This window comes from Chrysoperla carnea, chromosome 1 (genome assembly GCF_905475395.1).
Source record: "Chrysoperla carnea chromosome 1, inChrCarn1.1, whole genome shotgun sequence".
NCBI lineage: Eukaryota > Metazoa > Arthropoda > Insecta > Neuroptera > Chrysopidae > Chrysoperla > Chrysoperla carnea.
Window position 1 is genome coordinate 84,578,329 of NC_058337.1, and position 27,924 is coordinate 84,606,252.

Sequence of the window (27,924 nt, forward strand, 5' to 3'; positions counted from 1 at the left end):
TACCCGTGAGGGCGCAAATTATTACAAAACTTTGGTGTCTATTTTCTCCAAAACTATAAAAGTTATAGGCAGTTGAAAATTTGGGAGATGATTCAACTAGTCTTGTGAAAGATTCTCGAAAAACAAACAAAAAATTCTAGACAATACTTTTCGAAATTTTTCGAAAACCAAAACAAATGGTGGCCTTTCTCGTTGATTTATATAATAATTGTATTGGTTTTTTAAACTTGTTTTCACTTGTTTTAACTCTTAATTTATACTTTCTGTTATTGAATTCTCTTTAACTAACTGAGACTAAAGAACTAAAATCATTAAATCACTGTGTGTTATTCTTGAGATAAGAATTAAAAAAAAAAAAAAAAGAAAAGCAATTTGTACCGTGAAATTTATAATTACCAAAAACCAATAACTAACCAGATTTTGAAAATTTCGAAATATTTTTTGTGAACGTATCATGGATAAAATAAGTTTAATAAATGTGCCAATGGATGTAATTCGACTGATTTTTATACTACGCATAAGCTGAAATGATATGATTTCAGTTAAAAATGAATGCCCCGAAGGTTTGAGAAAATTCAACGAAGGTATTTATTATAATATTTTTTAAATAAACCAATATTATTCATACCTAAAAATAATTTTTGGTTGGATTTGCACAAATTGGTAAATAAGCATAGTATCCTATCATTTCATTTATGCCTTTCGATATAGCTACTTGATAGATATATTCATGTCGTTTTTACTTTTTGTAAAAAATCTTTAATATATTATTTATTTTTTTCAATATTTCTTCGATTTTGAATCTTAACCTAACTGTACAGTAGTAATATTAAGGCTTTAGTTTATGACCAAAATACTTTTGATGTAATAGCTTCTAGCATTACAAGTATTTTTTGCATTACATATTTCGGATGCTTAGACTGAATTTATTTTGTAGCATCTCAGTATTATTTTATTCCTGTGAATATAAGGAACTGTCTGAATTGCATTCTTTTCATCGAATAATGTGTCATACGGATTCCATTGCATATACAGGATGGACCATTTTAGTCTATACACCTCAATTTAGATCATAAATGGTAAGAAAATAACACTTTAAATTAGAAAGTTGATCCTCATAAAAAAAACTAACATTTTTCATCTAAACCGATTTTTTCAAAAATCGTCAGCATTCGGAGGAAATGCTACTTAAAAATATGCCATTATTGCATTTCATCAAAAGAAAAGATGCTAACTATGGAAAAATGCTTTGTTGTCAACTGACCTACAATTATCGATAAACTTTAAGCGTATTTTTTTCGATGAAATAAAATAATAACATATTTTTAGGTCGTCGCACTTCCTCCGAAAGCTAATGTTTTTCAAAAAAATGTTTTAAACAAAAATTGTTAGTTTTTTATGATGAACTTTTTTAAAGTGTTATTCTATCTCTTACCATTAGGATTGGCAATTAAAGAAACTCGAAGAATCAGGTCCAATCTGATGTCAGAATATGATGTATGTCCCACATCAAACTCTACAACTTTACTTTAAGTTATTTTTTGATTGGTTAGCTACAAAACGAGATATTTAAGTGTACATATTAAAATGACTCATCCAACTTAGTGTTTTTATATTTAAAAAAAATTAGTTTTTTGGTAGCAGATGTCACAACTGAGTTGCAAACAATTTTGCCACATGATTTTAACTGGAAAATTTGAAAAATGATATCTTTTTACAGATTAATATTTTCTATAGATTAAGTAAAAACATTTGCCGTGTAAAATTTTTCCCAATACAATTTTACAAATTATAAAACCTTAGAAACCGTTAAAATAAGTCACCGAAAATTCAGGTAAAAGTTGACTCCTGTTTAACGATGAAGCCGTCCCCGTTTTTTCTTTTATTATCCATTCTAGTTTTACGAATCTGGTGGCTGGTTAAGGTTGGTTGAGAGTAAAATACCGTTAAAGATATTAATAAATGAAGCACTTTTAATAATGGGTATAGATGAGATGTGAAAAATTTCAAAGGAATGAACCTTTGACTTTTCTCAATTTAAAGGTAGTTTAGTTTTATTTTTTGTTAAGATGTAATCGATGATTTCAGAATAATCAAAATTCATTTATTGAAAATTTTCCCATCTCATAATTTCAACATTATTTTGGTCTACAGAAAATTTGTTGAAAACTTGATTGGCTTTGTTACGAAATAATTTTAACAATAACTTTCTGTTTCAGGTACATTGAGTTCCCCGTTAGACACTCAATTCGAAGGTATGTTTACTGTCATTATTTTTATTCTTTACTTTCTTTCAGTACAAATTTTAGGTTTTGAAAACAAAACCGTTGGCACTATCCGAAAATACATAAAAAATCCTGCAATATAAAAAATTATCAGAGAAAAATGAAAATATGAGGTTAGCAAGGTCGATGCCGAAATTTTTAACAAACAATTTTTTTTCTTTCTTTCGTCTCAATCTATTAATAGAAGCAGAGATATTCAAGAAAATGTCATCAAAGAAAACAATGTAGAGTTAAAAACCGCGTGTAGAAGGTCGTGCGGATCGTTCCGGACCCGGAAAACTCCTTTTCTGTATTTCTTACAAAACAAAAGAAATCTATTTAAAACAAATTAGCCTTATCTCAAAATTTACCGAATTTATTATCAAAATCCGATAGATATACCCAACTATAAGAATATTTGACATAACTGATCACCAGGAAGTTTTCATTTTATTTCTCTCTTACAAAACCAAAGGTGTATTACAAATTTTATAATAATTGAAGAAGTGACTGCTGAACGGCTCTGCTTGCTATGTATGCTGTAGAAAAGTAAAACGATAAACAATAGGATTATTATGAAATCTTTAGTTGAATGCTGTAATTTATATTCAAATCACGAGCACATCTTAACTAAAACGTCAAAAAGTCACTAACATCACATAGCATACAGTCAGTATACACAGAGCAGAACCTCAGAAAGTATTGCAACATGCAACAGACATTGTTGTAGAAATATTATGTGGTGGTGTACTAAGTATTTTTTTCAAAAGAAAAGCACATACACATCAGGCGCTGCTTCGTCGTCCTCCCACATAAGATTCGAGTTCGAATGATGATGCCTCGTTTCTTTTTATTATTATTATTATCCAACACAATTTTTCGTGAATAGATTTTGTAAGTTCAAGAAAATGTATGAACACGTGTCATAAAAATTTCGTCTGTATACGATATTTAACTAATGTATTGAGTGGCATTGAAATAAAGTTATGATATTATATTTTGGACCATTCCAAACAATTTTGGACATTATTTACCTAACCTCACCGTTTTCAAGATATAAACGTTTGAAAAAAACGTGTTAATACATTTTATCCTCGCGTGATAAGTTGCATGAGTATTATTTTGTTGAGTTCACTCAGACAAACATTTTCCACCGACTCCAATAAAAATTTACTGGCGAAGAGTCGATTCCTGGGTTTGATTGTTTTTTTCGATTTTATCTACTCGATTGGTTAGTACATTTTTTGTCGTGAATATACTAGTCATAGAAACGTAACGCTAAAAACAGTAAAAATTAAAAAAAAATTTGAACAGACTGATTTAAATGCAATTTTCAGCATTCGATTTGTTAGAGCTTCAGAAAATTTTCTGACCTAATTTAATTTATAAGAAAGAAATTAAAAATATGCAATTTGCATTAATAATATGAAATTTATAATTGCATTTTAAATTGACCGTAAATACTAAATTCACAATTCGGTTAATTGTGATAAAAATGATTCCAAGCTCGTTATCTGGGGGGTGGGTTCTAAATACGGATATCGTGATAGAATTGATCCCTGAAGTACCCGGTGCTCGGGATGAACGGTTTCCCCTTTGTCTCCTGGAGTTTTCGAGAAATTCGTTATATAATCAATCCAAACTCGTTACACGTAACAGAATTGTTCTCCAATGTGCCAACCGAGGCACCATGTACCAACCCTGCGGTGATATTCGTAGTTAGCGAATCCAAAACACCAGATAACAGGTTTGGGCTAATTATATAACGAATTTTGCAAAAACTCCAGGAGAAGACGGGAATACCGTTGACTCTGTGCACCTCGGAGACCAACTTTGTCGTGATATTCGTGTTCAGCGACCCCAAAAATCTCCGTTGGAATGATTTTCATCACTATTAACCGAATTGTGAATTTAGTATTACGGTCAAATTAAAATCCAATTAATTGCATATTTTTACTTTTTTATAAATCAATTCAGGTCACAAAATTTTTTGAAGCCCTACGAATCGAATGCAGAAAATCGCATTCAAATTCGTCTTACTGTTCAAATATTCGAACTTCAGTGCTTCGTTTCCGCGACTTTAGTCTGTACGTAGTTTAACAGTGATAAAGGATTTTAATCATACTGCCAATTATCAATAGAAAATGAAATTTTTTGTTTTACTATGTTTTACTAAAAAAGACAAAATAATATCCCACTCTGTACATAAAACCCCACTGAAGCGGAGCCGTCTATGATACATTCCATCCTCTATAAGCACCATTTTGTATTTCCATATCTATGAAAAATGAGTAAGAAGATGTGTGTTGTCGAGATCGGTTCGCTGAGCTTACAATAAATATATTGTTTAACTCAAACAGCAAAATTGAATTATTTTTTTTTATTTAAGAGGCTATGTTTTATATACGATGTTTGTATTGAATATGAAATTTAAATTATGTGGTTTTTAACCTATTTTACAATACTCATCCCATATTTAATTTTATTAAAATATATATTGTGTACCCATTTTAAAAATAAAAAGGATGAAATTTGTGTATACAACGTGTTCTGTTATTAACTGCAGAAACCTAACTTCTCAAATTAAGCTCATAAAGAGCAACAAAAAAACTCTTTTCCAAATTTCGATCTGAGCCTTAATTTGGGAGCTACAGGTATGACAAAAATTGATAAATTTGGTTATTCACTGACTGTCATTGGATAACCAGTAGCCAATGATAAACAAAAGATATTAATAAATTTTTTTTAAATAATATTCAACTGAGGTAGGGATTTTTAGAAATTATAACATGATTTGATTCGATTATATCATTTTGCAAAAACAATAAATTATTGTACTTAAACAAACAAACTATGTGACAATGGGTGTGGTTTGCTTGCTTAGGTCCAATGATAAGTTGTTTACTTCTAATTATTATTATTTTCTCAGAATAATAGAATAAAAATATTTAAATTATAAAAAGTGGGACAATTTAATAATTTTTTACATTTTTTGTTTTTTATTATTCTGAGAAAATAATAATACTTATAAGTAAACAACTTATCATTGGACCTAAGCAAGCAAACCACACCCATTGTCACATAGTTTGTTTGTTTAAGTACAATAATTTATTGTTTTTGCAAAATGATATAATCGAATCAAATCATGTTATAATTTCTAAAAATCCCTACCTCAGTTGAATATTATTTAAAAAAAATTTATTAATATCTTTTGATTATTATTGGCTACTGGTTATCCAATGACAGTCAGTGAATAATCAAATTTATCAATTTTTGTCATACCTGTAGCTCCCAAATTAAGGCTCAGATCGAAATTTGGAAAAGAGTTTTTTTGTTGCTCTTGATGAGCTTATTTTGAAAAGTTAGGTTTCTGCAGTTAATAACAGAACACGTTGTATATATTCTTTCAAATTTATAATAATAAGGCAATTTGTTATTTTTTTGAATTTTCTTGCTAAAAAGCAACATGAATTATTCAATTTAAAAAGCTATTACATATTCATTCCACATATTTAGTTCATAAATAGCATCTTTACCTGATTTAAATAATATCAAAAATTGATAATATATATATATCGTGGGCTGTCACAATATGCTGATGGTTTTTTCCAGTGCTGTTAGGTTAGAGGTTAGGTTAGCACAATTAGGTTAGAGGGTAGGCTAGATTAATCTAACCTAAGTGTGTCCCACCCCAGAATAGCCAATTGGCTATTCTGGGGTGGGACACACTTAGAACATAGCCGGCCACTACTCAATGAACCATTTGGAGCTGTTAAGAACAGCAGGAGAGCTTAGACGTCGACGGACTTTAGGTCGGAGAGGTCGTCGAAAAGAGGCTGGCTCAAGTAAGTCCATCTCCTCATGGCAAGAGCTGGGCAGTGACAGAGAAGATGACATTGTCTCGTCCTCCTTACCACTGTGACAGATCCTGCAGTAGTCGTGATACACTGGCAGGCGTTCAGCATGCCTGCCGCCCAACCAGTAAACACAATTAAACCTTACTTTGTTTCTGAATGAAATTCTTATTTTATTCACTATCTAATATTAGATCCATCATTAGATACATGCCTAACTCATTCACTATGTAATTAATAAAACTAATTTTACTCTTTTACGGAATGTTTATATTTTCAGCAGTCTAGAATTTGCTCAATACTTAAGTTAATTCTTACAATACTTAAGTTACTCGTGTTCAGGATTTTTCCTGATAATTTTGGTACCTTTTCTTTTGTTATCCAAAAGTCTAGAAAATAAAATTAAATGGGTAGGGGCGAAAGTAAGTGGTTCGAGTTGTCGTTGAGTTTGTATCGTTGACAAGAAGCTGTGGGCTTTATATTATCTCGAAATTACAAAATGATGGCTGTCCGGTCACCTTATTTGATCCACGAAATTTAAGATAAATCTCTCTCGAGTTAAGATAAATCTCGTTTGGTATCAAAAGAAAGGTGATGAATAGCACTTGCAAAATATATAAAACTCGACTACTGTAGATAAACGTACTAAAACCTTTTTAAAAAAATATATGTTAAAAAAGCCAACCCAACTCTGCAAGACCAAGACTCATAACAAGACTTTTCCCAACCGCAACAGAAGCAACCGGACTGAATTTTTCAATGAGCTTTTCTATTATACCTGAGTAATTTTTTTTTCGCAAATAACGAAAAAACAATAACCAATCAACTAACTTTCGATATAATACAGTTTGGGTGACTAACTTTGATTATCCATTCTCATTATTTTTTATAAATAATATATATGTAGATAATTAATTAATTTAGTAATGATAACTAAAAGTAAGATTCAAAAATTCTGAAATAATACAATAAGATTCAATCGAAACTTGAAAGTTCAAAACATAGTTAATGCTTGAAGATCAAGATCTTGGTCTTGATCTCTTGACCAAGACCACGATAACTATGGTCCTGTTCTAGGCCTCGCTCATCACTACTAGAAAACAAACACAATAAAGAATAATAGAAAAAAAACACAATAAAGATTTCGACTACAACTATTTTTAACACCTTTAATAAGGTATATGAGATTAGGCTATTGAACATCTTCTACGACTGTTTTAGTTTGTTTTCAACTTTATTTCCACACAGTGCAATTACTTATCTAGAATCATAAATACCTAAATTAAGCTACTGAATTTTTTCTTTAAAGGTACTAAAAACCTGTTTCATTTACTAAATTTAAATTGTAATTTGATTCAGGCTAATGCCATTATTTAAAATAAATTAAAAATAGAATAAATAAATAAAAACGAAAAAACAAATTTATAACAACTGTTCGAATTGATTGATAATCTATTTCTATATTCTATAAAGCCGAGGTTTCAAACAACAAAACTTTCTTTAAAGTTTGTTGTTACTGACTTGAATGTAATGAATTTTAATGACACTATCTATCTATGTGGTTACATAGTGTTCAGAGTTCTTAACAAACTGAAGGAGGATATAATATTTTTGTGTCACAAAAATTAAGTGACATTTGAATTTAAACTGCGCGCGTTTGTTGTGCATTATGAATTCCTTCCGCCCGACCAAACAGTCAACAAGAAATATTATTTGAACGTTATGCATCATTTGCGTAACGCTATTCGTCTAAAAAGGCCGGAATTGTGAAAAGACAATCCATGGTTTTTACACCACGATAATGCACCCATACTGCACTCATAATTCGTGATCATTTCGTTAAAAACTCAACCCATTTCGTTCCGCAACCACCGTAATCACCTGATCTGGCGCCGTGCGATTTCTGGCTGTTCAGCTAGATCAAAAGACCGCTCCGGGGACACCGTTTTGATACGATAGAAGAGATTCAAGCCACAGGAAAGACAGAACTGAAGGCAATCCCGAAAAGTGACTACAACCAGTATTTCGAAGATTGGAATACCGTTGGCATAAGTGCATTGCGTCGGGAAGGGATTACTTTGAAGGGGATGAAATTGATAGACCTTTTTCATGAAAAGCAGAAATGCTTTTTAATTTTTTATGAAAATATAGGTCGAGTAGAGCCTGTAACTAAAAAATTACGCATTTTTAACAATAAAAACACTATGAAAAAAATTGTTTAAAAGTCACAATATTTGAAATTTGACTCCACCGCACACGTGATATGTGATGTCAATCCGACAAGCAATGACAATAAAACAGTGTCAACAGTTGTATTAATATATCACTATTATCAACTTTAAATGACGTCAAACCAACCTTCGTGTATCATCGTGTGTTTCCGGATCGTTTTCGTCAATTTGAATTTTAATGATTTTCATTGTCTGTTTTCTCGGTCATATGGCATCAAAAAAATCGAGGAAAAAAATTAGCCCATTTATCAAGACATTTACTTTCATTTAAAAAAAAGAAAAAAAAATGTGAAAAAGATCTGTTCCATCTTCATTATTTTTACAACTCTATACTTGCATTTTTATATGTTTGAAGTTAGCTGGTAACAAAGTCATTAATTTAAATATTTTTTATGTAATACATTTAAATGTTATTAGAATTTAACTACTTGCATCAGCGTTTTAATATGGCTTGAGAAAAGGAACGTGATTGTCTTTGACATACTAAACTTAATGTTTGCTTTTTTCTATATACTTTTGTTAAAAATTTGTAATATACAACGAGGGAATTATATCGTATGTATATTATGCATAAAGAAAAAAACCCTTTATGAAAACGAACTAGTGAACTAAATGCAGATTTTGGAATAAAATTTTCTTGAAAGAAAAAACAAAAGAAGTCGTAAAAATTAAAAATACACAATGGAGTAATATTTATTATGAAAACTTCGTCTTTACTGGGATTTTCATGTTACTTCCTACTCAACATATTTTATGTGAACTGTGGACACAAAAAATTGCTTTCTATGTAAGTATATAAAGTAAAGGAAAACTATTTGTAAAGTTGGTAAAAAATTTTTAAGGTTATTTATCAACCGTAACGCCATTTGTGTTATTTTTTAACCCATGACTCAAAAAGAGAAGTTGATTGAACTTCTCTTGATAAATAATTTTTTTTCAACTTGAGTTAGATTTGTGGGATTTGATCGAGAGTGTTCTAAGGTATGTTTTAAAAAAATATGTTCAGTTTAGAAGAATGTCCAGGGACCCAATAACATTTTTCGACGTTTAAGAGTCTTACCTACTCATCTCTGCAGCCAATCTAAAATGGGATGTCGAGTGTTAAAAATTTCTATGCAAGTTTCGATATCTATTTTGAGTACTTAAGTAGGTACCTTTATGGAGCTGTCAATTGCCCCGCACCTTCTCTCCCTTTTTATATCGAAACATAATGTTTTTTGCTATTTTTAAGGATTATGTTGGGGGTTTTTACAAATTCTTGAAAACAATTTATACTGCCTCCATCTAATAAGCTGTGTGAATTAAGAAATAATAAATTGTAAGTACTTTAATTTACTTGAGTGTGGAAAATTTGAAAACAAAGCAAAGTTGTGGTATTTAACGTGTCCCGAACGTCGTTGTAACTAAAATTTGTTTTTTTTTTTATTTCTATACTTATATCTAAAAAAAATTATAGTATATTGTCCTAGCCGTAAACCATACAGATATAATATTGGAAATTTCAATTTTGATTCTTGAAGTCATTACCTATATAGTCTCGGAAGTTAAATATGCAGATTTGCAAATAATTTCCATGAAAGCTATTTTTATTTTCCAATTTTAGATTGATCCTCTTTTTATAGCCAGAAAAAGCTATGCATTCTTCAAAGGAAGTTAGTTAATTCCTAACTAACTATAACTAAGTACCTAATCAATCAAACATTAAATACATTCAACGAAAAAGCTTTTTAAATTTCTAAATATATGTACTTAATTTTTACATACTTGTGCTTAGTAAAGAGTGTATTTTAATCGAGAAAAATTCGGTGTTTTTCAATGGAGATATCTATTTTGAACATTTTTGAATACATTTCGACTAATTTCAGTATGATGTCTGTATCTGTATATAGGAGGATCATATAATATGTATTATATATAGGAAGGCAAAGAATTGTGCGATTTTAAAAACGCTGTAAATTAAACACAATATATTGTTGTTCATAAGTCAATATTGATAATGAAATTAATTATGTTGCAAATCAGTAGGCCATGTTTTTTTTTCGGCTATTATGTTTTTCCCCCATTTTATGAAAACAATACAGAAGCACCGAAAAAATAAATCCGACAAGACATGGTTCAAATTTCACTGAGAATTCTGCGGCATGTGATTAATAACTTCAAGACTCACTTGCAAAAATTTCTTCGGCTAGACGTACTTCATGTCATTGGAGTTTAAACATATAAAGAATGAAATATCTATCTACAAATCTCTCCTTTTGCATTTTCTTGCACTAGAAATATCATGAATATAATTTAGATTAGTTTATAAACGTACAAGGAAGTTAAGCGATGTCCAAAACAGTTTTTATTATAATGGGAGAAGCGCATAAAATACAGAAAATATTATCTAAAAAGTATTATTTGTGTATTCAACAGCAAATAAAGGATTTTCGTCTAATGTAGCAACCATTTCTTTATCTTATAATGTTACATATGTTACACACTTAAATACACTTTCATATGTGTGGAAACATTATGTTACACCAGTAAAACAGACAGACAGACAGACAGACAGACTCATGCATTATAACCATTACGTGTTTTTGTGAACTACAGTTTCTTTCGTTGTAGTTTAATACTCTTGCATGTGTATTATTAGAAGTGCTAAATAGAATTATTGTGACGATGCGATGTAACATATTAAGAAGTGTAGTTATAGTATATTGTCAACTTTTAAGTAACTTCGAAATATGCTTATTTTATATAATATAAAATAGTATTGCTTATTTTTTATATCGTATAAAAAGATACGAATTCATATCCTTAAATTCTTTTTTTAACGATACGCTATGACATGCAGCTGTCAAGTATTAGGTACGTTTAATGACATAAGGGTGATCCCATGAAAAAGTTTGGCATGAATGAAAAAATAATATTAATTATTTTGATGGTAAAAATAGGTAAAAATACTTTAGTATGATGCCAACACTATGGTACTTTTAGCTTTCAGTATTTCCAATTCTTTTAAATTTTATTAGTGACTTTTTGATTCTTATTAATTGTACTCAAAAATAGTATTTTTCACCCTCGGCCTAAAAAAAGAGGAGTGTTATAAATTTGACCGCTATGTGTGTGTGTGTCTGTCTGTCTGTGGCATCGTAGCGCCTAAACGGATGAACCAATTTTGATTTTTTTGGTTTCGTTCGAAAAGTAATTTAATGGAGAGTGTTCTTAGATATTTTTCAAGTGCGAGTTTAGGGTTCCGTACTTGTAGTACATTTTTATATTATTAAAATGGGTTTAAAGTTTCTATCTTGTGTCCTATAATATTAATTTTAAGGTTTCTTTTAAAATAGAACTCAAACTACAACTATTATGCAATCTAAAGTGACGGTAGTGTCAGCTACGTTTTATTCTGTAGTATCAGTCACGATTTATTTTTCTAGTAAATTTAATTATTTAACTACTAAGGTTACTAGGTTAATTATAACTACTAACTACTAAGGTTCTTTATTATACCATTTTCCAATAATTTATGTAATTTGGCCCTAGATACAATTTAAAATCATAAATCCTGCATAGAGAAAGATATTTCAATTTTAAAAACACTGTCGAACGCGACTTCCTTTTGTATGCAGTGTCAGTCACATTTGCATTTTGCTACATTAATCATTTATCATAAAGTTTTAGGAGCACATTTTTTACAACAGAGGGATAAATGTAGAATTAAATTTATAGCGTAAATGAGCAACATAGGTCAATTGGATCTTTAGTCCATAGGGCTCATCTTGTAAACCGTTAGAGATAGAACAAAAGTTAAAAGGTTTAAAAAAATTTTTAAAAGCTTAAAAAAATGTTCTTTATAAAAAAATAAACAACTTTTGGTTGAAGAATTTTTTCGTAAACATCACTATTTACCCGTAAGAGCGCAAATTAGGCAAAATTATATGGTATGTATTATATGGGAATATCAGTTAAGTGTGTTTGGCTATCTTTCTTTACTTATATGACATGAAAAACAAACGATTGCGTCATCAAAACTGTCTATACATGGTAATTCTACAATTAATTCAGTCAATTGTTTGATTTCACTTGTTTTATAATAAATAATAGAGATTTTGGAAAAATTCGAAATACATGCCTTTGTTTATCAAAATTCGTTATAAAAAATTGATGCTACCACTTTTAGACATTTCCGGACACAGTTTTATTTTGAATTATCTGCCACCTTCTATACGAAGAAAATAGAAAAAGAAAGAAATTAATAATTAACGTAGTTCCAGCATGGTATTTGCAGTTTCTATGTTAAAGCAATGGTACAATTTTTTTTTCGACAGAATTTAACGAAAAATTAAATTTAAGAATCTAATAATGCTTACTATTAATTCCCAAAGTTTCAGAAATTTTGACCGTTTAAAATGGGAAATAATTATGCCAACGTCCCAATTTCGTTCAATTTACGTCAAAATTAATATCTCGAAAGTGAAAATTAATTTCTAAATTTTTTTCTTAGAATTGTATTGTATAAACATTTTTTTCTACTTTTTCTTCAATATATAATAATATCATAAAAAATAGTTGGAGAGACCGGACATTTTACATGCTTTAAATGGGACATGACCCTCAAAATCGCGAACTTTGTCTTTAAATATCTCGCGATCTAAACGGTCAAAAATTATGAAATTTTAGGAATTCATAAATAAAGCTATTATAAGCCCGAGAAAAGAAATTCGGCCAAATCTGTCGAAAAGTGATTTCATGCTGGTACTACCTTAAATTGTATTCCTTATAGAATAGTAAAAATCGAAATACATTATTTATAATAAGTACAAAATACCTTTGCTTGAAATTGGGCCAAGGTTGATTTTAAGAAGTATCAAATAATTTATATAATTTTTGCAAATCTTATTATGCTAATAATAATCAAACATATAAAATAGACTGGCTGACATAAGACAAGGATAAATTTTGCAGATTTTACATTGTGTAATTAATATTATAATATCAGAGAGTTTGTTAATTAATCAAAGAATTTTCTTTATAAATTTATAATTATAAACTATGCCAGAGCAAAGGAAAACTTTTGCTTAAATATATAATAATGCTTGCATACTGTACGTAGGTACTTGATAGAGTCTCTTGTTATAAGGTTGATAATAAGCTAAGCTTTTTAAGATAAATAAATAATGTTCAGGGACGCACAGAGATGAAATATTTATACAAGTTGATGTATATTCAAAGTAGTTAGCCAAGCTTAAACGTTTGTTATTGCCAAAATTCGATATTTTTGTTCATAATAGGTAGTATTCGAGTACAAAAATTATTTTGAGCAAAAGTTATTAATTGTTAAAAAAGTTATACTTAACTTTGTGTATTTCGATTTAGAATTTTATTAAAAGCAGGCTTCGTTGACAATTTTCTTTGATAATGAATAATAATTTTAATGAATAATTTTACCATGAACAAGTGAAAACAAACAATTGACTGTTAATTGTTGAAATACCATGTATAAACTGCGTTGATTACAATGTCACATTATACATACATACATGTCACACATACATAACTGATATGCCCATATAATACATACTATATAATTTGCGCTCTCACGGGTAAACAGTGATGTTTACGAAAAAATGTTTCAACTAAAGTTGTTTATTTTTTTATAAGGAACATTTTTTACATTTAAAATTTTGTTCCGTCTCTAACGGTTTACAAGATGGGTCCTACGGACCCAAAACCCAATTGCCCTATCTAGCCCATTTACGAACTCGACCTCACTTTTTATGTCTTAAGCACGCAGTAAAAATTTCAACTTGATATCATTTTTGGTTTTTGAGCTATCGTGTTGACAGACAGACGGACAGACGGACAAATAGACAGACGGTCAGACGGACATACAACCGAAAATGGACTAATAAGGTGATTTTATAAACACCTATACCAAAATTTTGTTCGTAGCATCCATATTTTTAAGCGTTACAATCTTGGGACTAAACTTAATATACTATGTATATTTCATATATACATGGTATAAAAATTGAGCAAATACTATGTATCAAGAATTCTGAACTTATTATCAACAATTAATAATACCCTTATTTTAACTGGCAAGCGATGTGATAAAATCTTACAAGTCAAATTTACCCTACTTTTAATTGTCTAATTAACTTGAAAATTCTCGTATCAAGGTCCGATGACAATAAAATAATTTAATAATTTTATCCTAGTATATCCCGACCAGAAACACCAGGATTATTACTTCGATAATTGTATTGAAATATTGATACTATTCTCAATAGTATGGATGTGTAGAGGATAAAACACTCGATCTCCATGTGTAATGTCGTCAGGTATAAACCCAACCACTTTAGTAGATTTTTTATTACTCAAAGATTTTTAAATTTTTAATGCGTGATAAAAGCGTCTTTTTTAGTTTTTTAAATTACCTACATACCAATGGGAATTTTGAAAAAAAAAATTTCTTTTTTTTGATAAAAATGAAAAGATGGTATATAAGTTATATAACAGAACTTTATTTTTTATTTGTTCATGATAATTTTAAAGTAACAGGCAGTTTTAAAAGAACTTTTCAAAAGAGAAACGAAAACGCCCGACATCTGAATATGGAGCAATTACCAATATATTAATGTAATAAAGAAGTCGAATTTTTGTTGTTTCGGTCCTGTTTAATATTTTTATATTTATAAACTCAACGTTTACGCTCGAAAATATAACAACGCTCTGCTATATATTTACAATAATTTGTTTATTTATGTGAGAAAAGGGTTGTTAATTTTAATTATATTTTTTAAAAGTATTTTAAAAGTGATTATTTTTTATAATTTATGTTCTAAATAAAATGTTGTAAAACATATTTTGCAAAACAAACAACTCTTTCAATAAAGTAAATAAAAAATTTTTTAATGGGATCTTTTCAGTTTTAAACAACAAATTGATGTTTTATGGATTGTATTTTTAAAGAAATTTTATTATAATAGCCAAAAAAACATTACATGCATGGTTAAAGGGTATAAACCGAACTTTTTTTCCGAGTAAAACTCTAGCATCTCTTTCAGTAGTCTGAAACAAACAAAAATGTTGTTGGTAATATCTTCTTCAGCGAAATAAGTATTAAAGTTTTGGATTCAAGTGTTAAAGTTTTGGGTACCTGTGTGTATGAAAATATAGGCGGGAAAATTAATTTAATAATACATAACATTTTGAGTCACTTTATCTGTTGCTAATATTGTCCGAAAATTTCGAATTATTAAATATGCAGTTATTTAGGTTATGTGTATTGTTCAAAAACTAACAAGATCGTTATTAAATTTCTTGTGTATATCTTTATCAATGTTATTTTTTAAAGTACCAATTGTGTATTTTAATCTTTCCATAGATTATGTCTTTGATTCTACCTTTTTAGCATTAATATTAAGCTTTTAAAACACTATTTGAGATCCCGAAGCTGTAGAATTTTTGGCCGTTTAGATCGTGAGATAATCAGCTGCAAAGTTCGCTATTTCCTCATTCAAAGCATGCAAAACTCACTGTCCTCCCGGTTATTTTTTACGGTATTAAAAAATTCTCTTGGCAGAATTGAAAAAATAGGGGAGTTAAAAGGAATGTTTTTAGAATAAAATCAAAAAAAAAAATTGGATAATAATTTTCGTTTTCGAGACATAAATTTTGACATAAATTGGGAAAGTAGACATAATTATCACGTGTTTTAAAAGGTCAAAATTTCTGAAAATGTATAATTTTAATAGTATGCCCTATTAAGTTATTAAGGTTTTAATTTTTCGTTAATTTTTGTCGAAAATATTTTTACCATATCTTTAGCATTGAAACTGCAAATACCATGTTGGAAATACCTTAGGGATTGAATAGTATGCAAGGATGGAATAATACTGGGGATTTCAATAAAACTTTATGAATACCAATCACAATAATCACATAATCACAAAAAATTCCTAGGTCATTGGGCTTTTTATTATTATTTTATCGTTCAAAGTTGGCTGAAAAAATGATGAACCACATAAGTTATCCTTTTCAATTGGATAATTCTATATCAAAAAATATAGAAAGTGTGATAAAAAACGGTCTAAAATATCTAGACAATCTTGTAGTTTATATAAGAATACCATAAAAATATACGGTTGTCGATGATATAATTTTAATTTAATTTTATGAGTTCATCGAAGATTCATCATTTGATGAACAGAGACGAGTATAGTTAGAGTATTGATGATTGAAGAGCGATATCTATATTATCAAATTTATAAGCAGCACTTGTACAAAAATATATATTACTTGACTACAAAGCATGTATTTGGTTTATATGTATGTACCGTGCAATAAACCAAAACTTTTTTACAATACTGTAGTTTCAATCACCTTAATACACAATTTGTATGACTAGATAATAATAATATTCACATTGTTATATTTTCTATCAAAATATAACACAAAATATTATGTGTTTTCCATAGCACATTGCTGATGTTTTTAGCTTAGTTTGCTACAACTACTAGTAAGTAGATTCTATTCTGTGTATGTTTTGTGTGAAAATAGTTGAGTTAGCTACAGCTAGAGTAACCTAGTTGGAATGGGGATGGGTATATTCAGAGTCACTGTAGTGTATGTAGAAGGTAACATTTTACATTGCATAGCACAGCAATACAGAAGAGAACTGACAATGGATGATATTTTGTTTACATTTTCACCATTATGATTATTATTCCACCCACTTGACAATAATACTTGGAAGCGCACATCGTATCACACCGCTTCGTTGCAATGTTCCCATTCCATATTTGATACATGCATATGAATGTAAGGAGAAAAACAGCACCACATATAAAGCAAACAATATGTTGTGTTCTCAAAATTCAAATTATCTACAATGACAACTATTATGTAAAATATTTTTGATACTGAAAATACAAAATGAGAATGTGTTTGTCTTCTTTATAATATAATCGAATCTTATATTCCAAATATTTTTACATACAAATGTGTACTTGAATCAAAATTATGTGAACTAATATGAAATATTTGACAGAAAGTATACGTAGAGAAATTCCTATTGAAATTATCATAGGAAGCGATAACCAAGCCAGGATCTGACACGAGTAGTTTGGTTTATCGAAATCAAATAAACATATATCTATCTGACAGTAGGGTACTAAATGATGATAAAAGATGCCTTGAACCCAAGTATAACTGCAAGGTGGTTCGATCACAGGTTATAGTTTTTAATTTTTAATTCAGTTCTCTGAAAGTGCCTTACTCCAGGTGGCTCTACACTCTAAAAATCATAGCTCATGTTTTATTCTGATGTATGAGCTATATTAATATCAAGTTTCATTCAAATTCATTTAGTATTTTTTGCGTGAAAGCGTCACAAACAATCAAGCAAACTTACTTTCACATTTATAATATATAGGCAAAGAATACAGATACATAAAGAACAACAGTTCTATACTAATATACGAACTCATCATTTGGTATTTTGAACTTCTCCTTATGTTACAACCAAAAAAAAAATACATTGGTTTTTTATATTCACCGATAGATGACTCACTGTGAAATAACGTACCTAAAAATTCAAGCAATAAATTTGATTATATTTTTTCTTTAAATCAATTTAATACTATCACCTCCGTAAAAACTAAACTTGATATAGGGAAGAGAAGAACTCAACGTCACGAAAAAGTTAAATATAAGACTGGATTGAGGCTGGGTTTTGAATATTTCTTCTCTTATGAAAATTAGTTGGGGATAAAAAAACGTTAGTACTTGAGAGCGGTTACGTTTACAAATATGCATTTGCGTTTGCAAATACGCATTCCCAGAAAAAGTCTGCGATAATCGCTGATTTAAGGTAATTTTTATAAAACCATTTTTCATATTCTTCTAACAATAGAAATTATAATCATCATACAATTTTCCCGTGAGTTTATCGTTATTTAAAGCAACTGATTTCAACTGTGGAACTATATCCCTATATAGTTCGTACTATAACCCTACCTTAGTTCAATAAGGTAGTTCTTAAACTAAACTCTAAAATTGTCTTTCGTATGCAATTACTAAATAAACTATAGAATATAAATAGGCCATAAATACTAACTGAACAGAGATTGCCGCGTTGATAGTATGATAATATTAACGTTATCCATTTCTAAAATCATAAATCTAAACAAGTGAAAACAAACAATTGACTGAGTTAATTGTTGAAATACCATGCATAGTCAGTGTTGATTACTTTATCACATTACAAATACAAACATGTGACACATACATAACTGATAATCAAGTATAGTACATATTATAAAATTTGCGCCTAATTGGCGCCCTCACGGGTAAACAGTGATGTTTACGAAAAAATGTTTCAAACAAAAGTTGTTTAATTTTTGATAAGGAACATTTTTTACATTTAAACTTCTGTTCTATCTCTAACGGTTTACAAGATGGATCCTACGGACCCACGACCCAATTGACCTATGATGCTCATTTACGACCTTGACCTCACTTTTTACGTCTGTAAAAATTTCAGCTCGATATCTTTTTTCGTTTTTGAGTTATCGTGTCCACAGACGGACGGACAGACAACCGGAAATGGACTAATTAGGTGATTTTATGAACACCTATGACAAAATTTTTTTCCTAGCATCATTATTTTTAAGCGTTACAAACTTGGGACTAAACTTAATATACTATGTATATTTCATATATACATGGTATAATAAAAACAAAATATGACAGTTAACTTTTTATATTATTTTAACCAAACGGAAAACCTGTTAAAAAGACATATTCTGCTGTTTATCTGGAAATTTGTTTTTCCATGTGAAATTATTCTATATAAATATATACATGATTCACATATTATTTTAAAGATATTTGGGATCATCTAGAAATAAATGAGAATATGTTTTAAAAACAAGGAAAGACGTTTAGGGATTGTTTTACACAGGTAAAACATTCATTAGTTTTTGCGTGAAAGCTTTACAAATACACAAACAAACAAACTTACTTTCACATTTATAATATACTTGCTTGATACCCGACCACTTCACTGAGCTCAAAAGGAAAAACCATGGCTTTATAGCCTCTTAGAGTATATCAGAAAAGATGTTCATGAATTGTTTTACATTTACTATTTTAAATTTTTACAGAAATCTTTAATTTATGATTCAAAATGATGATCAGAGATGGACCAACAAAATGTCAGATTTAATTTAATCTTTTTAAAAATATGTCTTTATAAATTATAGCTTATGTGTTATTCTGATGTATAAGCTACATTGTTGTACAGTTTCCTTCAAATCCATTCGGTAGTTTTTGCGTGAAAGTGTAACAAATAATCAAGCAAACAAATATCCTTATTTTCACATTTACAATATATAGTGTTAAGGATAGGTCTAGGAATAGGAATTATACTTATAAGGAAAAGATTTAATTTTGTAAGGAGAGTTCTTTTGTTTGTTATATGATTAGACAGAGCACATTGAACTAAGGATTCTCATTAAAATGAGGTATGTATATGATAATATCATATCATCAAACAAAAAAGATAGAATATTTGATTTGAATTTTAATATTTTTAAATAAAAAAAAAATAGATAAATAAACTTTCTAAACTCTGAATGCCATTATATTTCCAAAGAAAAGTAACAAAAACATTTTTTTCAAACTGTTATTTTCATAAAACGATTTGACCACAATAGAAAAAAATTCATCTTTAGCTTGAACAGTTAAAGCAGCAGATAAATAGTTAAAGAAATATCGTTTTAAAACAAAATTTCAGTTATTGTTAATAACGAAGTTAGCTTTATTTCAGAAAAGTAAAAAATTTACTTATTACAATATTTTCTTTTTTATGTATATTTCTAAAGTACCTCATTGATGATATTTCAAATTGTGATAACGAACTAATTCAGAAACATCGGCATAAATATTTGAACCTTATTGATAGTACTTAATTGAACAATGATCTCTTTTTTAAATTAATAAATAAAAAATTTTTGTTGCTTTAAAAAAATTATCCTACAAAAGCAAAAAAATTAACGCCATTGAAAATATAGTTTGATCCATAATTAGAGCACTTATTGTATATCGTCCGATGTTTTATGTGAAATTAAATTGAAAATTTATTGCTCGTAAGTAAAAATTTAGAAAGAAACTTAAACGAAAATTGATGATCTTTGAAGTACAAATTACATTTTATATGAGTTGAGTACTTTTCAAGTTATGTACCGAATGTTGCAAAATTTACTTTTCCTACTTTTAGATGATAGGTAGTAGATTTTATGAAAAGCATTATGTAAACCTTGAATCAGAAATTTGGGGTTTCTAGAATTTAGCTCTCTACATTCATTCTTTAAATTAGCTGATTTGATAGATATCGACCTCACCAGGCTTTGAACTTTACATTACAATTAAAATTTAATCCACTTTTTTGTGCTACAAAGCGTGTTTTTCTAGTTTTTATACCATGTATATATGAAATATACATAGTATATTAAGTTTAGTCCAAAGTTTGTAACGCCTAAAAATATTCATGCTACGAAAAAAATTTTGGTATAGGTGTTCATAGAATCCCCTAATTAGTCCATTTCCGGTTGTCCGTCCGTCCGTCCGTCTGTGGACACGATAACTCAAAAACGAAAAAAGATATCGAGCTGAAATTTTTACAGCGTACTGAGGACGTAAAAAGTGAGGTCAAGTTCGTAAATGAGCATCATAGGTCAATTGGGTCTTGGGTCCGTAGGACCCATCTTGTAAACCGTTAGAGATAGAACAAAAGTTTAAATGTAAAAAATGTTCTTTATAGAAAAATATACAACTTTTGTTTGAAAAATTTTTTTGTAAACATCACTGTTTACCCACGAGGGCGCTTATTAGGTACAAATTTTATAGTATGCATTAATATGGGAATATCAGTGTGTGTGTAGATATTTAAAAGTGGATATCTTTTTTTATTAACGTGACGTCAAAAAACAAACGATTGCTTCATCAACACTGTCTATACATGGTATTTCAACAATTAACTCAGTCAATTGTTTGTTTTCACTTGTTTATAATATATTTTCTTAACTTTTTATCTCGATTAAGTTAAAGATTGTGGGTAACTCTTTGGGTAACAAAGTTGAATGAGGAAAAAATCTTGCTGAATTTCGACCTAACGAACCTTCCGCATTAGGAGCGGGTGTGTAACTACAACACCAGCAATTATTGAGATTAATTTTTTAAGATAATATTATTAAAATAATAAACATCGATCATTGAGTTGAGTGTAAATTAATCGATTCGTCACCTTAAAAATCTCAGCAGATTCGAAACTCTGCGACTCTATACCATTTAATGTACTGGTGTTGACAAAATCAAAAGTATTTACGAATCATAATAATTAATTATTTCCTACTCTCATTTTAACTATTAATTAAAATTCGAAAATTACCAACTAAGCCAAATTTGTTTAGCAATCGACTAATTTGGCTTATTAGCATTGGCTAAGGCTTTATCAAAGGCTTGCAAATCAAGATTTGATTTATTAGCCTTTATCAATGTTCGGAAAGGATCTGAAAAAATTTGGTACATAAGATGTGGTTAAAGATTGGGTAGAAACTAGGAAATATCCAATGCTCATCCGCCCAACTTCATTCCATTTTTAAGCTTGGCATTTTCTATTTAGTTAGTCATATCAATTCTTGAATTTTGAAAACACAATTTTGCTTTACTCTGTTTATGTTACTAAATTTATAGCCAATAGACGTATTAGACAAGTTATTAGAAAATATTGAAAACAAAAAAAACCTTATTACATATTGTTTTTATAATTAAGTTTTGATTTTTCTCCTCTAATTGCATCACGTTTCAAATTTGATCTGTATAAAAAAGAATGTAATATGAACAGACAACATTGTGTCATGATATTTTCAAGATTACTTTTTTTGTTCCAAATAGGTAATAATAGGCAGACAAAGAAAAAAACTATTGAGAAAATTGTCTATGTACAGAGTTTTCAAAATTTTATCATTCATTGTTCTTGTTTCCAAGTCGAAAATTCAATAATTGAGACTTAGCTAGTAATATGGATGGCGCTTTACTACTTGCACGTGCGTTAATCTTAAAAAATGTCCTTAGCATATAAGATCTTAAATTGGTAAGTTGATTATAACAGGTTTAATCGAACCTACCATAATCTTGAGCTCTTTCAACTTTTGAGTCAGCCCGAATATGATCTCATAAGTTAAAAATATTTTTTAATATGTTTCTTTTGTTGTAAAAAACACAGAAAAGGAGTTTTCCGGTTCCGAAATTTCCAAAATCTCAAGAAAATCGCTATTACCTCATATTTTCAACTTTCTCGATAACTTTTCGAAAAATGGAAGAATTTTGATAAAGATATCATAAAAAAGGGTGATAAATTTTAGCTCGATACATAACCTCAATTTTGAGAAAAACGAATTTTTCTGAAAAATATCAACAGCTCGTACAGTTTAGGCAAATCATCGGTTTTTAACTCTTTTTTCTAAATTGCAGGTTTTATATACCTTCATATAATGTGAACGATTTTTTTTTTCAAACCTGATTTTGAACCGAAACATTGCAAAACAAAAATGCAAAAAACTCCGAAAATTCCAGATTTTCGGAGTTTTTTTCGTTTTGGAACCGGAAAACATCTTTTCTGTACTTTGTACACCAAAAGAAATCAATTTTTTTTAAAAATTAACCGTTTACAGAAATTTATCGAATTCTTTATTAAAATCCGGTAGATTCAACTAAAATGTTAAAATATATGCATTTTGAGAATATGTCAGTTTCTGATAAGGAATTCATATTGAAAAGTAGTGTGTAAATCAGCCATTAATAATACATAAATATAGTTGTAAAAATGTTTTATGTTGAGTAATGAGTAGTTGTAATTATAATTCTCAAACAATGACTAGAATTTTGTTATTCGAGATGTTTTTTTTATATTTTTTTACTACGAAAATATTACACAATACATTCATAACCAGAATTATTCGTGATAAAATTTTAATAAATTTTGTCTACTACCTCATCATCGTTACAAATAATAAAGCTACTATTTATTATATGTATACAACAGACTATAATATATGGTATAGTCTGTCTCCCAATCCCAGTCCTAACTTTTCATGTACAGAGGTTTAATATTTTATACGCGTCAACCAATATTTTTAATGAAAAATAACTTTATGCATAACAATGTATGTTTGTTGCTTCTGTCTGGAAAAATATGACAAATATGAGAGAATTTCAACTGACTTTTATTATATACTTGATGAAGTGATGTAATACTGCTTTGCTTTTTATTTTAGTAGGTACGCTGTGTATCTAGCGCGTATCAAATTAATACATTGTTATTCAAACATTGTATACAACCTTTACTTTGAAGAACGCGACGGGTATAGTCTTATGTACATTAATTTTTAGTTAAATTTTTAAAAGATAGTTGCTCAGTATTAGAGCTTAAAGGACCTCTATACTCTAATCTTTTGGGTCAAAAAAGGGGTAACCTGGAAAGTTTTCCGGAAGTTTTGAAAATGAAAAGTGATTTATAGATTTTGAGGTGCTCTTTTACAAATTTCCACTTTGCTACCTCGTATCTTTACGAGTTATTTTACGAGGAAAAAATCTGTATACATAATTAAACAAGAAAAAATTTCTTACAATTTATGTGCAGGCCATTTTTTTCATAAACTAAATAGTTTCGGCGTACGAGCGCTGCAAAGTGTTCTACCACACCCCTTCTAGGTGGTAGAAAAATATATGTCGAAAATGGCACGGGAATCGATAGAGGATGAAATCCAAGCAAAAAGTGTCATTTAAGTATATTTCGAAAAGTCAATACTTTTCGAGTTATTGATGATTCATATTCCGAGTATTTAACGTTAAATAACTCAAAAATTGGAGGTTTTTTGAAAAAGTAATTTGTGCACTTCTTAAAGCACTATAAAAAACCTTGAAAATGAAAAAAGTTTCAAGCTATTTGCACGAAAATTAACGGAGTTATAATGAAAAGAAAGTTTCTCGTACCATTTAACGATAATGACAATTTTTTCGTTTTTTTCTAAATTTTTTTAAAATTTGAATTTCAATATTTCGAAAACTCTGTATCCGAAACTGTTAAAACTTTTTGGGCATGTTGGCAGTACCTAACTAAAGTAAATTGGAAAGCGGAAAGGAATAAGTTTAGTTCCTGTGGTAAATTCATCAGGTTTTGTGCTGAATAAAACATAAGAAAAAAGGTACGATTTACTTTTTTACGAGAGTCTTTTTTCATTTTCAAGGTTTTTTCTATTACTTTTAAAAGTGTATGATATACTTTTTTCAAAAAACGTCAAATTTTTCAGTGATTTAACGTTAAATACTCGAATCAAAATAGGTAATCTTTCATTTAATCTAATCACTTGCGATGCTCGTACTCCAAAACTATTGATTTTAAGAAAAAAAATTGTTTAAAAAAGCTTAAATTGCAGGAAATTTTTTTAGTTTTAATTTTATACGTATATATTTTCCCCGTAAAATGACTCGAAAAGGAGATATTGTTAATAAACATTTCGAACAACATAAAACAAAATAACAGGAAAAATAAGAAAATTTTAATTTATATCGGTATTTTGATGAAATTCTTTACATTATCGGTTATTTACAAGGTCTCGTCCCGAATCATATGCTGTAAATTTAATCCCAGTAATTTTTACAACAAAAACGAAACGAGACCGATAAAATTATCGGTCTCTCCTAATTACCGAAATATACTAAAAAGCGTTATAAAAAGTTTCCCGTATTTGTTTTTAAATATTTTATTTTTAATATAAAAACACAAATTTATATATTATATGTATGATATATTTTATTTTACTATTAAAACCATGAAACAGTAAAGTATAATAAATTAAAACATGATAGACAGTGTCATGCCATCTCTATCTCACACATATAGCACATATGCATATAAACTTACACGGTGAGTCATTTTCAAATTTCCTTCCTTTTTTGTCAAATTTCCTTAAAAAACGCCAGCGACACAAAACTGGTTCAAACATTGATTAAACAAGTGAAAACAAACAATTGACTGAGGTAACTGTTGAAGAGTCCGTAAATTAGGATGAAGAGACTATCCTAAAAAAATAACGATTTTTATTTTCGAGGAAACGCGACTTAAAGCAGTCATTATTCAACTTAATTATTCCGTGGCCTTCAAATGTCCTTTAAAATGGACCTGTAGATAAGAGTTATTAGAACATAAATGGTTTTCATTTTAAAGTTGCATTTCCTCCGAATGAATTCAGTTTTCGAAAAAATGTTTTAAATAAAAGTAATTTTTTTTAACAACTTTCTCATTTAAAGTGCTCTTCTGTCTCTTATCGATTATGAATGGCTTATCTTCGCATTACTCCATAAGATATTTAATTTTGGAAAAAAAAATTTAAATAATCAATTTTAATTTTTTAATGAGGTAATTTTTATTTTAAATTTCTATCTCTTATTGAGTTGAATATTTCATAAACCTGAAGACCAAGGTCAAGTTCGATGTCAGAATTAGATTCCCTCTTCAAAATCAACAACGTTTGCCTGCATCAGTTCTTGTAGCTTGTGTATTTAGGAGATTTTTGGATATTCCGATTAAAATGACTCACCTTGTATATTAATAAATGTACATATTGTGAATACGAACGTGTGTTTATTATTTTGAACTATTCGCTCCGAGCGTGAATTTCGTTTCCATGACAACGATACACTACTTTAATTATAGAATTAATGGATGCATATATAATTGTGTGGATTGCATTGAAAACTTACATTTAAAATTTAATATTCTTGTTTCACAAATTTAAATAAATAATTACGATAATTAACATTTGAAAAATAATATTTGTACAATTTGATTTCTTATTTTCACAATTTTTAATGCATTAAGTTTAATTAATTAGTGTTTTTCAATCATTTTAATTTGACAGTTTCTATATCATTAACATGTAAATAATTGCAAATTAGTCATAACAGCCCACTTTATCTCCAAAATTTTTCACTTAAAGCGCTGGCATCGATTTTATTATCCCTACCATGACTACGCACACAACGAATATATACTGCGTGTATATAATACATTTGAGAGTGTCCATTTAAAGAGATACCAACAAAAACCAAACACCAGTGGGTAACAAACTTTTTTGGTCACGTTCCAAAATTATACCTCTCACAAAAGTTCAAACTAATTTATTTTAAAAGTTTTATGCAACTTGATGCTTTTTCGTATTGTATTTTATAGAGAAAAAAATTGTTTAAATAGAAATACCCTATATCAAAAAAAAAGTTTAAAATAGCTTTATTTAGTCACGTGTTTGCAGAAAATGTATTTTGTTTTTGACTGTATATGTTTGATATTACTTAGAAGTTAATACGTTATAAGTTTTCAATTACTTTTACCAGTTACTTTATAATATAAAGATAACTTGTTTAAATGGTAATAGGTGGGTGTATGGTGTGAGGCTTTAAAAGCTTTTACTTTTCAATTTCTTTCATTTTCCTAAAAATCAAAAGTCAGCTCTGGAAATAATAATATAATGAGTTTGAAAATATTCAAAACACTTGAATAAGGTTTATTTTTGCCAAGAACTTGCCGTATTTAAACAGCTAATAACCGAAATTAATGAAAAGTGCATTCGAGTTGTTAGAACATCTGCGTGCAAGCATAACTTCCTAGCCTTTAGAATATAAAATTACATTTGAGGTGAACTTTAATGGGTTGATAAATTCTTTCGCAAAGACGAAAGCACACCGTACAAATTGTGACAAGATTAGATAGACAAAAATGCCGATTCTTAACGTCTAATGACCTGATTGCCAGTTGTCCCGTCAATCAAGAACAATGAAATTATGATTTCCCATGTTTAATTTTATGTCGTACAAATTAAAATTATATTTCGAGTTCTTTTTCTTCGAGATTACAGTGTAGTACCGATACTTGTCACCAGTCGAGCCACACTTCATAGTATATATTTTTTAGAACCCATGCACACATAGATCCACTTATCTTCTTCATACGTTTTTTTTGTGGCTAAGATGGCTACACACAGAGTATTTTAATGTGTATTAAAAATTAAGTTTTATTTTCCCACAAAAAATGGCATTCAATATTATATTTGTGAATTTATTTACCAATTTATCTCAAACGCTGGAGACAGTAGGCGACAACATCCAAATCCTACCCTGGTTAAAAACAACGTAAATCTATATGTTCTAGTGAGAAATGTCCTAATATAAAACTTTATAATATTATTTTACGTGAATTACTAAAAAGTAAAATGTTATCATATTTCCGTAAGTATAGATTTTAAATTGAAGTTATTGCAGACACTTTAAAATCAACAATACGTATACCAACGTTTTCCAATTTAAGCTTTAAATTTTACATTAGATCCAGGTTTCAAGATCATTAATACGAACAACAACAAAAAACAATTTTGTTCATCTTTCTCAAAAAAAAAATTTAATGGCTTTGACTGTATTTTTCACAAAATTTATTGTTTTGTTTAAAACATTTTATTGTATTTT

The 27,924-nt window shown here is 28.9% G+C and overlaps 1 protein-coding gene across 1 annotated transcript in view; it reads left to right on the forward strand.

Annotated features, from left to right (window-relative positions):
* LOC123301277 (disintegrin and metalloproteinase domain-containing protein 10) overlaps positions 1-27,924 on the forward strand; it is a 471,166-nt gene that overhangs the window by 391,028 nt on the left and 52,214 nt on the right. The window contains exon 2 of the mRNA XM_044884015.1: positions 2,220-2,255. Coding sequence (XP_044739950.1) covers positions 2,220-2,255 — 36 coding nt within the window. The remainder of the gene's footprint in view (positions 1-2,219; positions 2,256-27,924) is intronic.